Source organism: Myotis myotis, unplaced genomic scaffold (assembly GCF_014108235.1).
Source record: "Myotis myotis isolate mMyoMyo1 unplaced genomic scaffold, mMyoMyo1.p scaffold_m19_p_17, whole genome shotgun sequence".
NCBI lineage: Eukaryota > Metazoa > Chordata > Mammalia > Chiroptera > Vespertilionidae > Myotis > Myotis myotis.
In genome coordinates this window covers 13,090,226-13,105,686 of record NW_023416321.1, presented here as the reverse complement: position 1 = coordinate 13,105,686, position 15,461 = coordinate 13,090,226, and the positions used below count along the sequence as shown (strand labels likewise).

Below are 15,461 nucleotides of genomic sequence, written 5' to 3'. Positions count from 1 at the left end.
AGAATAATGTGATAAGAAAATGTCATATAAAGAAACTACAGAAAGAAAAAACAAAATTAAAAATATTGTGCAAGGAGAAATCTGTACATATTTGCTGTTTATAGTACCTATATCTTTGAAAACAACTACTACACAAACGTGTCCCAATGGTCACAAGGGCCAAGTGATCAAATGTGAAATGATCAGTGAAAAATCCATCCTTTTAACAAAAACTCAAAAGCTCAAGCTATATTACCTTTATATACAAAAAGACATCTTAAAACTAACCAGGACCAAAAAGGGGGAAGACACTCTGACAAGATAAATGCCAGGATTACATTTACTTCCATATCCTTCTCAGCCTAACATCTTTACCATCCCCTTGTACTGGATTGCCTTGGCTGTCAGCAGCAACAAAAACATCTGTGAAGACTTGATAAAAGCAGCTCTTAGTTGTTTAAATATAACTTTACCAAGCTTTCAAGGTCTTAGCCAATTGATATAGCAACTCAGCAACACCTACTTCAAGCTTCTTTTTGGCAATAAAATCTACCAAGAAAGGCATGAATTGAGTAATATATGTCAAAAAAAGAAAAATATTTTCTCAGTACTTCAAAATGTATGCTTTATCAAAAACTTTTTAATAGGCTCTCTCCTTCAGGCTCCTACTCAGAGTCAAATGAATGACCTATGTTTATTAATGATGAATAAGAGCAATATACTATATGATATCTAACCACTATACTGTACACCAGAAACTAATACAAAAGGATGCTGAATGTAAACTATAATTAAAATATGAATGTTTTAAGAGTATTATATGAAATACTCTCAAGCAAAAAATGACACTTAGTCACTAACTGCTGATCATTAGACCCAACCTCACCCAATTTGAAACACAACCATTTGTTGGACAGTTCTGAAAACCAACCAAAAATTAAATCAGTGACTTTTTCATTCAACTCACATAAAGTTACAGTATGAAAACATTATTATACAATAAAAGTGTAATATGCTAATTAGACCAGACATCCTTCCGGATGTCCTTCCGGACAACCTTCCAGACGAAGCCAGGGCTGCAGGGGAAGCCCAGGTCCCTGCTGGCAGCTGGAGGGAAGCCCAGGTTCCAGGTTCCAGGTGCCGGAGGGAAGGCGGTGCCAGCAGCCAGGGGAAGGAAGGCCTACTCTTGCACAAATTTCATGCATGGGCCTCTACAGTTACTAAGTGGGTGACATCAAATTTGGCTCTTTCCTAAGTTTTCCAATCAGACTGAAATTATTTTTTAAGCCTTAATTATAAGAATATTGAATGCAATCCTGACACAAACTACTCCTATGAATGTGAAAGACATAAAGCTACTTGAGATAAAAAAGAAAAAACTGCATCACTGCCATGCCCATGGTAGTAAGTGACTAAATTTATAGCTAAGCAAGTAAGAAAAACATGAAAAGGATAAAGACTCTAACTGGACCATAGCGATTATATGCATCTATCAAATGAGGGGCAAAGTTAGCTTTAATCAAATAAGAAACGGAAGAGAATTATTGGGGGGCAGGATAGGTGTAATGGGAATAAAATTTAAGATACTTTAGGGATGCATGATGGTCAAATTATATCCAAAAGTATGAATGTGATTTCTGTGACAAGAGTGGAGTCTAGGATCTCAGTATACAGTGGGGCCTTGACTTACGAGTGTCCCAACTAACGAGTTTTTTGAGATACGAGCCGTCTCTCGGCCGATTTTTTTCGGGTTACGAGCCAGCTTCAGATACCCCACCACTAGCTGGCGCAGCGAACGTCACAGTGAAGGCCACAACATCAGCCCAGCATCACGTGTCTCCCTCGTTCACTTTAAGTTATGAGTTCCGTCACGGAACGAATTAAACTCGTAAGTCAAGGCCCCACTGTATATCCCTTTGATTCAGGCAAAATTATGGAAGTGCACAACACATAGGTCATGTGTTCCTAGCTCAAATCTAGTATTGAGTCCTTAACTGTAATCCAGTCACTTCAGCCCTGTGAAACTGTCTTCAGCTAGCTGACTTTAAAACTGCACAAGATATAAAAATAAACATATTGACCAATAAGTCTGACCCTTAGTATAAATACTTGAGTCTGATACAAATGTTTATATTCATCAGAGAAAATCAGTTTATAATTATTTAGGGCATTTCAAACAACTGCTCATTACAAGTAGACACCTGGGCCTTGTGTCTGGACCCATGAATTATTTATAAGTGCTTTTACTTCCAAGTGTATAGGGTTTGATTCTCTTTGTTTTTGTCTTCTAATTATATTCCAGTGCAGTAAGAAAAGGCATTTTCTATATTATTCCTAGTATTTGTTAGGATTTGCTCTTTTGTTGCTTTTCCTCCTTGAAAAAAAAAGTACTTTACTTGCATAAATATCCCTATGTGCTTAAAAAGAACTGTGTATTTCTGTTAAATGAATTCCCCAAGTCTATAAGATGACGCTTATTAGTTCTATCATTCATATTCTTACTAATGTTTGGTCTGCCCAACCTATTAATTACAGAGAGGCAGGTTTAAAAACTATTTGACTATCATTTTTTTTGGCTTTCATATTTTGAGGCTATAATTAATGTTAGGCACATAAAAGTATCGTTTTATATCTTCCTGGTGAATTTCCTTTTAACATTCATTACATAAAAACTATCATTTAAAATGTCCACACATTATTCTGCTGGTAACATAATCTCCCTTTTGTTTTTTTCCTGCTGAATCTTTTTCAATCTCTATACTTTCAATATTTCTTATATTTTAGGCATATTTCTGAACAGCACATTTAGATCATTTTATTCCAATGTGAAAATCTTTGTCTTTAAATTGTTTCTGTACTTTTACTATTGTTACTTTTCTTATTTCTACCAATATTGGACTTTCTACTTACCAGGGTTGGTGTTTTTATTCCTTTTAAACTCCTTCCCTGCCTTCTATTGAATGTTTATATTTTCCTTTTACTACTTTATAAGTGATACATTCAATTTGTTTTAATAAGTCACCATTCATAATTATGTTCAATTTTAACATGTATTCTTGGCAAAGTTCAAAATGATCTTCAACCTCCATTAGAATATAAGAATCTTAATAACATGCCAAGAATATAAGAATCTTAATAACATGCCAATCAGCCTTCACCTATTATTTTGCTCCACTTTTTCCCCATCCTTTTGCTGCCACGTTCTTAAAATCTTTAAATGTAATCATTTTCATCTTCAATAATTTGCTTTTTGTTTACTGTTTGCTTCCACCACATTATTTACTTTGCATTCTACTCCTCCATTCCAGATTTAACACATTTTATTAGTTCTGTAAGCCAAGATATGAAAGTGGCAGTCTTAGTCTTATTTTGGTAAAAATTTCAAAATCAATGGTTATTTTTCCTCTAAATTCCAAGGACTTCAGTATTTTCCAGCTTAAACTTTTAAGTCTCTCAATCTTACCAGTTTCCTATTCCCTCTAGTAGGTTTGTTATTGGTATTTCAATCTGCAGTTTTACATGTGTACCTAGCTATGACTTTTGTTTGAAACCATTACCTAATTTTTAAAAAATCATCAGTTTTGTAAAATTATCAACCATCTTTTAATTCTTCCATTTTCTCCTCAAATTTCTATTCAATGTATGACAGGACTCCTCAATCTACTTGACATGGTTCTTAATCTTTCATTTTTCATCTCTATATCCTTCCTGAATTGAATTCTGGGTAAATTATATCACATCTTCCCCTTCACTATTTCTTCTACTAGGTCTATCTACAATTCAATTTATTCTTTTTTTCTATTTCTAGAAGTTGTACTTGGTTCTTTTTCAAATCTACATGTGTTTTTTCATAGTATCTCGGTCTTAGGGTTGATTCCTTCTTTTAGGTTTTTAATAATTTTAAACATATAATATTCACTTTCAGATTACCTATTAGGGGTTCTAATCCCATTTGTCACTAACACTCATTTTAGTGAATTGTTTATCCTAGAGTTCTGCAATTTTCTTATTGTGAACTTATCTTTTCTAAGGCATGTTTTTTCTATAAGATGTCTTGTGACCTAGGGTGTGAAATTTCCTCCAGGAAAGGTTTTTCATTTGTTTCTACAGTCAAACCTCATTTCTGGGACATCTCTCATCTCAAACAATTCAGTTCTCAACCAAATTGTTCACAGAAGAAATGTGGAACCAAATTTTGTTTTCTCGACTAGTCAACCCTTTCATACTGATACCTCAGCATGACAAAAAGCAGCTCTCCGACAACAAAGGAGATAATGCTTTTGTTGCTGGGAAAATCATAAAACATAAAGAAGTCATCAAGAGTGCTAATGCTGCCCAGTTGGTGTGGCTCAGTGGTTAAGCATCAATCTATAAACCAGGAGTTCACAATTCATTTCCCAGTTAAGGCACATGCCCAGGGTTGAGGGCTCAGTCCCCATTAGGGGACATGCTGAAGGCAGACTATCAGTGATTCTCATCATTGATGTTTCTATCTCTCTCCCTCTCTCTTCCTCTCTGAAATCAATAAAAATTTATTCATTTTTTTTAAAAAGAGTGCCAATGTTACTAAGGTTGTGAAAGAAACAATGATCACAGGCAATTGAAAAGGTAGAAAAACTATTGTGTTGCCTTGGATAAAAGAAAAGCAGTTAGCCAGCCAGTGACAGCATTTCAGAGGCAGCAATATGTGGAACAGCAAAGATGCTGCATGCTGACCTGAGACACCCCTAGAATGAGTATTAAAAGTGATTCCTTTTAAGGCTGGTAGGGGGTGATTCGGTAAATTTAAGAAAAAAGGCCCAGCCAGTGTGGTTCAATGGTTGAGCATCTATCTATGGACCAAGAGGTCACCATTCGATTCCCAGCCAGGGCGGGTTGTAGGCTGGATCCCCAGTGTGGGGCATGCGAGAGGCAGCCAATCAAGGATTCTCTCTCATCATTGATGTTTCTATCTCTCTCCCTATCCCTTCCTCTCTGAAATCAATAAAAAAAGAAAGAAAAAAAGTTGCTTGGCCACTGTGCTCAGTTGTTAGAGCATACCTCAGCTGCAGGTTCACACCCTGCCCCAAGAAGGCACATGGATGTTTCTCTCGCCACCCCCTCCCTTTCTCCTTTCTACTCTCCCTGAAAAGCAATGGAAAAAATCCTCAGATGAGGATTAAAAAATAAAGTATTTATAGATTAAAGAGTACATTCATTAGACATGTACAGTATATAAGGCTAAACAGGGAGTCATTTGGGAGTCGGAACGAATTCAATTTACATTAGAGTGGAGTGGAACCTCGTTTCTTGAATGTCTCCCATCTTGAACAATTCACTCCTCAGCTGACAACTCTTTCATGCTGATACCTGTACAATCAGTCCCGCATCTCTCAGCTGACAAAGGAAGGAGAGAATGCGGAAATGAGTCAGTTTACCACTGCTGAAATCTCAGAATATTTTGCTGTGAATATTTTCATGTTTTTTTGCTTTTGTTGCTGCTTATAATAAACTTTTTATTTTTTATGTCTTTATTGATTTCAGAGAGGAGGGGAGAGGGAGAGAAATAAACATCAACGATGAGAGAGAATCCTTGATCAGCTGCCTCGTGCACACCCCACACTGGGGATTGAGCCCACAACCTTGGCATGTGCCTGGACCCGGAATCAAACCATGACCTCCTGATTCATAGGTCGACTGATGCTCAACAACTGAGCCACACTGGTCAGGCAATTTTTCATTATTTTACTGTACATTTCTTTCCTTTTTGTTAAATTTTCATTTACATTTGATGTTCTTTTTGTTTTTAAAGTGTTTATAGTTTAAACAGTACAATAGACATGTACTAATATATAAGGAAGGTTAAAACAGGGAATCATTTCGGCACCTGGAACTAATTAATTCAATTTGCATTACCTATTTCTAAAGGGGAAAAAATGATTTGGTTCTCGAACAAATCACTTCTCGAACAGCCTTCCAGAATGAATTAAGTTTGAGAACTGAGGTTCCACTGTACCAGGAGCCCCAAGGTTATTACCAACCCAGAACCACTTTTTATTTGATTTCCTTAAGGTTCTTGGGCCCATAACTAGCCTAAATACACATCCAAATTGTATGAAGCACAGGTTCCAGTTTACGAATTCTCAGAACTTTTTCACTCGGGTCCAGGCATTCTTGTTATCTCTTATGCTGGTAGGTACAAGTTTTATCCAGTTCATTCTTTCACCAAAGGTACAGTCCTTCAAACAGCCAAGTTTTATGTAAGAGTCTTAGTTCCCATTACCTAGCTCTAATGGTCTCAAAACTTCATCTCCTGTCCAGTTTTAATTACTTGGGCAATGAAATCATTTCTAAATGATGAGATCCATACACTCCTCTCCAGGGCAACCACCAAGTTAGCATAATAGTTTTTACTTCGCTTCTGGTAGCTGGGGGAACTGTGCCCCTTTTTTGTCAGTTCTTACACTTTTAGGTGTTTATAGATAGAGGATTTTCAAGTTATTTGGTCTGCTATATTGCCAAAATGAGAAGTAACTTGACCTTTAATTTTTAATATATGTATAACTGATATTAGATTTGTAATTTTAACTTGAAAGATGTTAGATAATTCACATTTGTAAAGAGTATTTGAATGTCTGAGAGCCTGACAATATTTATGATTTTGATTTACTGGTTACACAAGTGCTTATATTTTGTTAGGCTTTTTAAGTTTACACTGTCAGGCATCTGGTGTGGTTGAGTCAACTTGACAGATTAAACTTATACGTGTAGTTTGGAATGTTTAAAGGACTTAACTAAACCTAATGCCATTAGTTGTTTAGGGGAGTTTACTATTAAGTTTATTAACAATATTCATCAAAGAACCAGTCAAAAGCATTACCCCTATTTCTTACAAAGTCAAAAGTATTATTTTATACACATTATAAGTATGTGATGCTAAGTAGAACTTAAAGATTCTAGCTTAACTGATTTAGATGTGAGCAATCTTAAAATCATTTTCACATGTGAAAACCAATCTTGATGTTAAAAAAAAAAACTGAAAATACAAAGTGACAAAAATCTGGTGTCTTGGTAATTTGAAGATTAGTACTAATGTAAACCAGCTCACACGCTTGACACACTGAAAACCTTGGATTTTACAAATGGTAAACCTCTAAAGTTTGATTTTCCATAAAAGCTATCTACTGCTATAAAATTAAGCCATCATTTTATACCAACAATTATGTTAAAAATCCAGACAGGCCAAGTTTTTAATGAGCACTGTTTCCATTGAAAGCTGGTGAATTTCTCCATGAGGACTGGAGAATATTTCTTTTTAACCATGGATGGGTGGGTCACATACCCTCCTGAGGGTATGCTTCTATGTACTTCTGTGGAGCTTTACCAGACTTCATCCCAAATTATGCACCTGGTAAGACGTACCAGCGTCTAGGTACGTCTAGGTACCTTTAGGGTAAGGACTTATTTCTTGTTTGAGCAAGGATTACATAGAAACTGAAAGGAGGTAAAAAGAGGCCCCCTTCCCCAGAAGATAAATAGTATGGCTTCCGGACATCAATGTTAATCTAAGGAATGTTTATCATCTTCCTCTCCAACCATTTCTTCTTAGCCTACTGCTTCCTTTTTACCACACTGCCAGCCTCCTGCAACGCTGGATTACCGGGGGTGTGGTTTTCGGGTTTGAATACCAACAGGTTCTCCCTTACAAAAAAAAAAAAAAATGGGAAAGATGGTCACCAGTCATTTTCATCCCAGCTATTCGACTTTTAAGAAAATGTTCTGCTTTTGCACCTGAAAGGTGGTACCTTACTCTCATGATGGTTTCTAGCAAGTGGGTCACTGGGTCTCTGCAGCCTGTGAGGCACCCAATGACCGAGGGAGGAGGACCTTGCGGGGTCAGCTGGGACCGCTACACCAAGAGAACACCCATGTTCCAGACTTCATATTCTGGGTTAGCAGGCCCTAGATTGGCGGTCCTGAAGGGACCACGGCCTCTTTTTCTCTTCTACACAACAGGGGGGAGGCTGCTATCAATTTAAGTGCTTCGTGGAAGGCTGTCTTTCTTCGGTCTATGTTTGCCTGTCGAGAATAGGAAAGGCTCTCTTTCAAGTCTTGCAAGAGACTTTAAAAAAAAAAAAAATGAACAGGGGAGAAGAAAGACAAGGGTGAAAAGGAAGCTGAATCTCTTACAAACACCCTCAACTGGAATTCGACTCGTGACGACAGAGGGAATGACGACAAATAGGATTTCGTGGAATGCAACGTCCTTTGGAAAGGGCTCCCAGGGCGCCAAGGCCCCCACCTGATGAATGGGAGAGTCAGGAGGCCCAGCTCCACTTGGTGATTGGGTAAACTGAGGTACGGGGCGGGGAGGCGGCTGGCCCGAGGCCTCGCAGAAAGATCCGAGGCGGCGCGGAGAACCAGAAGCACCGATTCTCACGCTGATGCTTGACTCACGGGCTCCCCCCGCCCCTGTGATGGCGTAGACGGCCTCCGCCCCCCCCGACTCACACACCCTCCCCCGGGAACGGCACGTCGCCTCAGGTTCCAAGGACAGAGCCAAAAGACAGGGGCCCGCAGCGCTCCCGCCGGGATCTGCAGACAGGGAGCGTTGGGAGCGTGCGTCCCTCCAGTCCAACATGGCGGCGGCGGCCGCCGCCGCGTCCGCGCCCCCACCCCCCAGCCTCCCTCAGGGCCGGAGGCTTTTCCTCGGGGCCCTCCGGTGGGCGGGAAGATGGCCCAACCCTGCAAAACCCCTTCTCGCCGCTGCCGCTGCTCGCTGAAAGAATCACCTACCCGACATGACTAACGGCCGCGGCGCCGAGCCCCCACAGCCCGCCGAGAACAAGGAATACGAAAGCCAGGCGGCACAGCGGCCGAAGCGGTACTGAGGGCAGAGCGGCGGGGTGAGCCCGACTGCGGGGCCTCGGCAGCCAATCAGAAGACGGCGGGCGGTACCATCGCGTCACGGCAGGAGGGGGGATTCTGTACTAGGACTAGCCTCCAAACCCTGAGGACTTCGGAATCCCTATCTGTTCGCCCCTCGTCGGACCATACCATTATTGAGAGGGAATTGAGGAGAACGTACCAATGCCGCGATCAGGCGGGGGGAAGGAAGCTGAACCTGCTCTCTCTGTCATAAATTCAGTCCTGTTTCCTACTCTATTGGGTCTGATAGAATCTGAGGTTAGGAAGCGAAAGAGGAGAGACCTTGTAAACAGGTCGTTTGGTTAGAAATGGACTTTCTTCCCCTAAATTTTCGAATGGTATGCCCTAAGTCGCACCGCTAGGGCTGCAGACTGCTTGAGCCGCCTGGGGGCGTTCGGAGTCTACGAGCTCGGAGACGGAAAGTCGTGACCAGTTCAGGTACCTAATCGCCTCCCCGTTTGTCCTAACTAGCTTGTCAAGTAAAAAACAGACTACAAGGTAATACTGAAACAAGCGTGTGCATTCAAACGAAAAATCACACACAGACTGGACTCTGAGGATGAGGCGGGATGGGGTGCAAAGCTTTAGTCTTCAATGCTATTGTAATACCTAACTCTCATGGTCAGCCACCTTACATTAGCTCATTTAATTCTCGCAACAGGCTGATGAAATGTCATCTCCATGAAACAGAAGATGGAGCAGAATTCACTTGCTCTAGGTCACACAGCAAGGAAATGGCCAACGTGAAATCTGAATCCTGGTCACCAGATACCGCTGTCTGTGGGTTCAGCCCTGAGGCTGTGCTGCCTAAAGGGAACTAGAACTCTAGGGTGTGAGACAAAACTGTGAACGCCCAGGGGACACGCAAGGATGTTTTCCCCGAGGGCAAGGTGACATCCGAGGCAAACCAGAGGTGGTGAGCAGAAGTTGACCACATAGTTGCAAAACAAGTAAGTCAGTATGTTCAGAGTGGGGCCGCGAGGGTAGAATGGTAGGAGATGAGGCCAGAAAAGTAGCTGAGACCTTGTAAAGTACATGAGAGTCTGTGCTTTACCTTGAAGGCAGTGGGAACCCCTCACCTGGGGATTTCCAGAGGGAGTGGAAGGGAGGAAGGAGGGGGAGAGAAAGAGAAAAACTAACGTAAAGGTGAGAGAGACAGGTGGATTCATTGCCTCCTACACGTGCCCCTACCAGGGCTGCAACCCAGGTACATGCCTTTTTTAAAAAATATTTTATTGATTTTTTTACAGAGAGGAAGGGAGAGAGGGAGACAGAGTTAGAAACATCGATGAGAGAGAAACATCGATCAGCTGCCTCCTGCACACCCCCTACTGGGGATGTGCCCGCAACCAAGGTACATGCCTTTGACTGGAATCGAGCCTGGGACCCTTCAGTCCGCAGGCCGACGCTCTATCCGCTGAGCCAAACCGGTTAGGGCCCAGGTACATGCCTTTGACTGGAAACCGAACCTACGACCCTTCAGTCTGCAGGTCCGATGCGCTAACTACTGAGTCAAACCAGCCAGGGTGAGACTTGGGACTTTTTTAAAGGATAAGAATATAGAAAGTATTGCTCATCATCAATTCTTTAAGTCTGTGCCACCATTCATCAATGTATTTATTCATGCATGCATTCTTCACTCAACTGCGATCTCATGATGACTGCTAGGTGTTAGGTCCCGGAAGGCCCTGGAGATAGAAAAATAGGAAGCACCGCAGCCCCTGCCTTTCAGGAATTACAATCTCCTAACAGGGACAGTATAAATGTGTTATTCAATCCACTACTAAACATACTCGAATTGGAGGATGCAAAGGGTGCTCTGAAAACACAAAGGAAGGGCATCTAGGGGACCGAAGGGTGGAGGGTGGAAGGGTCGAGGCGGTATTAAGGGAGACTTCCTGCAGGAGATACCTCCCAAACTGAGCTTTGAAGAAAGAGCAGGAATTCACCAGGGGGTGTATATCAGGAACAGCTTGCTCCACATGCAAACGGCTGTATTTGCAAAGACTAAGAGGGAGCAAAGTTCTGGGAATTGCAAGTGGATTAGTCTGGCTGTTCTGCAGAGTTGCAGGGATGGGGAGTGATTATAAATGAAGTGAAATAAGTAGGCAGAAGCCACAGCTTGAAGAGCCTTATGTGCCTTGTGAAGGATTTCGGATATTAAATTTCAAACAATGAGGAACCTCTGAGGAATCTAATCAAATGAGTGGCATTTAGTTTTCTATATCCATTCTCTCTTTTAATCTTTTGGATGCCCCAGGAAATATAGGTATTGCTGTTATCCGAATTTTGTAGACGAGAACACTGAAGGTGGAATTCTTTAGTTCACACAGCCAATTAAGGACAAAAGCAGAGCTCGAATCTAGGCCTTTGAACCAAGGGCAGTGTTCTTTTTACAATATCCCTGGTCTCCCAAACTTGAAACAGGTAACTCCTCCCGGGTCTGCACTGCTTTGGCGCTTCTTTCCAAGGGTCCTGCTCTACCACAAAGGGACTCACAGATTGAATCCTGTGCCCTCCTGCCTTCCAAGCTTTTGCCTAGGGATGATTATCTGCAACATAATTCACCCAGTCATTCTTTTTTTAAAAAACATATATTTTTATTGATTTCAGAGATGAAGGAAGAGGGAGGAGAGATAGAAACATCAATGATGAGAGAGAATCATCGATCAGCTGCCTGCTACAACCACCCCTCCCCCACTGGGGATCAAACCTGCAACCTGGGCATGTGCCCTGACCAGGAATCAAACCCTGACCTCTTGGTAGGGCCATGCAGCTGGGCCACCCAGTCATTCTTCACACTACAAGATCCTGCTCCCTCTACCATGCTGGCCTTAGTCTGCATATTTAGGGAAGACAGCAGGTACATTTTACACATCAGCGTTAGGAGAATGTATTTGTGAAGGTCTCGGGACTGGGCCTGTTTGCCCCTGGTCTAGCCCTCAAGTCCTCACATGGAGAGCTGACCCTGCAGCCCCATTTCAGTTTCAGAGATTCCTTCAGGCAGTACCTTCCCACTAGAATCAGTCAATGGGTGTCCTATTAGGCAAGAAGTTGGTAGAAGAAAATGAGGAACCAGGGTTATTTCTCCCACCCCTCTCTGCCATGGGGGAAGGGATGTGGTGTAGGGTCTCAGGCAGCAGCTGTCTTGTCCAGGGCTCCAGTTTCCATCTTAGACTCTGGCTACTGGACTCCAGGAACCTTACTCCTCCCTTCATTCCCCCAGCCTACGGCGGGTAGAGGCTTCTAGCTATTGTTTTAAAAAGAAACAAACAACAGGGCAAAATAGTCACTTTTGCTAAACCACAGCACCAAACCAAAGCTTTATAACAAACTTAATTGCAATTTCAGCCTCTCCCAGGGGTGGAATTTTAAACCAATCAGTCTGGAATTTCCTGATCCACACTAGTGAGGCAATCTGCCCCATAAGCCCTCTGCCTTCCTCTAGGGCAGCAGTTTTTAAGATTTTTAACTGGTGTGCCACAAGAATTTTTTAAACATGCAATACCTGACTATTTAGTCAGCGCACTGACCTCTTTTTCCTTAGATTGTCAAATAAAAAAATAACAGCCAACCCAACAATAGCCATCTGATGTGAATGAATCAAAATTTTACCTTTTTGTCAGATCAGAAAGAAATATTTATTTTTTTATTGTGCCCAGAATTTTAGTAATTAGTTTATGTGTGCCATGAGATGGAAAAGTTGAAAAGCCCTGCTCTAGGGTATGGCATCTTTGTCTGAAATAATCCACTCTTAATTTAGTCCCCTCTTCTTTCTTCCTATAAAAACCCACTATTTTGTATAACTCATCTGAGCACCCATCTGGCGATTCATCAATTGCTTAATAAAGCCAATTAGATCTTCAAATTTACTGTTAAATTTTGTTCTTTAACACTGTTGATAATTTTTGAGTTGCCTTCATTCCCTAGTTGGTTTTCCAATCCTTCGACCATTGCAGTAGAGCCTTGTAGGACCATCTGAGAACTGTGAATTGACTTAGAGCGAGAAGGGAAGCCATTAGAGGGAGCCATTTAGCAGAGGCCTTTCAGGAACTGGCCTGTGTTACCAGGATTACTCTGGCTGCCGTCTTGAGAATAGACTGTAGGGGACAGGAGAGGAAGCAGGCAGCGGTAATTGCTCTTACCACAGTGAAAAGAGACCACAGTGATTTTTGCCTCTCTTGTGGAAAGCCTGTGGAATTCACAGTTGTACCACATAATCCCAGGCTTGCCTACCTGACTAGAGGCCAATTTGTTCTCTAGTCGGGTCGCCTAGTTCATCTCTGAACCTCTCAGTGCCTCACACAGTGCCTGAAACAGGAGGCACCAAAAAGAAGAAGGAGAAGGAAGAGGAGGAGAACCTTGTATTTAATGAATGAATAAATAAATGGGGGGAAATGGCATGACTTGTCTCTCTCACTTGTCTGTAAACTCCTCAAGCTCAAAGGCCTTATCTAGGACTTTCCTAGTCTCCTGAGTGCGTGGTGAGTGTCTGTTGAAAAGCTGACAGCTGTTCTGTGCCAGGTGCCACAGGCAGTAGTAGCCATCACCACCCTCCACGCAGCGCCTCTCACTGCTCCTCCAGCCTTCCTAGAGAGCAAGCCTCCCGCAAACATTACCCTGAGGCTCCACTTTGGCAGGGGAAGGCTCCTTGTAAATGACTGGGCTACTCCTCCTCTGGACAGTGGCAGGCACTTCCTGTTTGGGGTGGAAAGGAAGCAGACGATTTCCTGTTAGCAGGTCTTTTGAGCAAAGCAGAGGAGTCTGAGCAGGGCCTGGCCCAGCCTTTCGGGCCAGATGCCTGGCGGATAGATAGCCTTTATGTGGAAGGGAAGTGGGGCACAGTGCCAGATTGGCCAGGCTTTTATTATGTTCCTAGCAAGTCCCCTGGGTCCTGGTAGGAGTAAAAAACAAACCAGAAGAGACTGACACCCTGCAAACTGCAATAAGGGTTAGGGGAGATGGGACTGGTGTTAGCCAAAGAGAGCTGCCTGGTGAGGAGGTGCTCATGTGACTGTCCTGGGGCCGGCTTGTGTACATAGTCCATGTGAGCACTCTCGAGTGTGAACCTGTGTAAAGAATATATGTGTGAGCCCTGCCAGGTGGCTCAGTTGGTTAGAGCACCCTCGCGATACACCAAGGTTGCAGGTTTGATCCCCAGTCGGGGCACATACAAGAATCAACCAATGAATGCATAAATAAGTGGAACAACAAATCAATGCTTCTCTCTCTAAAATCAATCAATAAAAAATAAAAAAAGAATACGTGTGTATGTGTTTGTTTCTAGGCACTCAATACCCAGCACTTGATAGGATTTAACATTTATTAACTGTCTAGCTTGTTCCCCCTAGAAAACTGGGGTACTAGAAAAGGCAGAAATTATTGTTGTCCCATTTTAAGAAGGCAAAAATTCAAACCCAGTTCTGTCTTGTTCTACATTTCTTGCTTTTTCTAGTCGCGTACGAGCATGTGTGTGTGTGTGTGTGTGTGTGTGTGTGTGTGTGTGTGTGTACAGGGAGGGAAGGAAGGAGGAAGGTATACTTGTGAATGTGGTCCAGACTGATGAAACCACATCCACATGTGCTAGAGAGGAAATTTCTGTTTCAGAGGCAGAAGTGACTGCTAGAAAATCAGGGCTTTAAGAAATGAATCACAGCTAAAAATGCACAGAGGTTATGGTCAATAATGAATCCAAATCATCACAGCTAAAATACTCAAAACTCCGGGAAAAGCCTCCTTTCAGCTCTCCCAAGCTAATCTCATGTCCTCACAATTCCTCTTCTTATTCCTATTATTGTAGTTTTGAGAGGTTGATCATTCTGTTAGTGCCTTTCTCTGGAGTCCAGAATTCCTTCTGATAAAATCTGCTTTGTGTTCTGCACACTTCCTGGGGAGGAGGAAGGGGCAGAGACAAAGCGGATTGTTTCTCATGTTATGAAGAGAGAAACTGAGGCCCAGAGGGGCCTTGTCCAGGTCCGCACATCCTGCCTGATTCAAGAAGTCCTGGTCAGGAAGACGACTCATTGGCCAGCTGTTGCCTTCTGTCACTGAAGAAGGAATGGTCCAGGCAGCTGCCAGCCTGGGCAGGCAACATGCCCACGCCCTGGCTTGAGTTCCACAGAAGTCTGGTCCACTCTGGGAAAGCTGGGAGGCACTGTGGGTCTGAACTAAGCCCAGTGCAGGGCGAGGGAGGGAGGGGAAGCAGCTCTCTTTGAAGAGGAAGTATGAGAGGACTGCCAGCCCTGCCGGGCCAGGAACCTGCCCAGCCAAGTTAGAGTGAGAAGGAAGGTGAGAGCCAGATCCTTGGAAAACTTAGTACTAGCTTCCTCTAGAACATTGCTATCTAGTATTTAGTGATTAAGTAGGTCTGGAGTAGGGTTCTAGAATCTGAATTTTTTTTTTTTAAATATTTTATTGATTTTTTACAGAGTACAGAGAGGAAGGGAGAAAGATAGTTAGAAACATCGATGAGAGAGAAACATCGATCAGCTGCCTCCCGCACATCTCCTACTGGGGATGTGCCCGCAACCCAGGTACATGCCCTTGACCGGAATCGAACCTGGGACCCTTCAGTC

At 42.5% G+C, this 15,461-nt stretch overlaps 1 protein-coding gene across 5 annotated transcripts in view; it reads right to left on the bottom strand.

The window, feature by feature from the left end:
- Positions 1-8,881, bottom strand: part of TAF15 (TATA-box binding protein associated factor 15) — a 34,966-nt gene extending 26,085 nt beyond the window's left edge. For 2 of the 5 annotated variants that reach the window (XM_036339834.1, XM_036339835.1), the window contains exon 1: positions 8,755-8,881. In XM_036339834.1, coding sequence (XP_036195727.1) covers positions 8,755-8,761 — 7 coding nt within the window. In that variant the 5' untranslated portion in view covers positions 8,762-8,881. Of the gene's footprint in view, positions 1-5,242; positions 5,353-8,754 lie in introns of those variants that run through there. The other 3 variants (XM_036339836.1, XM_036339838.1, XM_036339837.1) reach the window with 3 other exon arrangements.
- Positions 8,882-15,461: the final 6,580 nt, after the last annotated feature.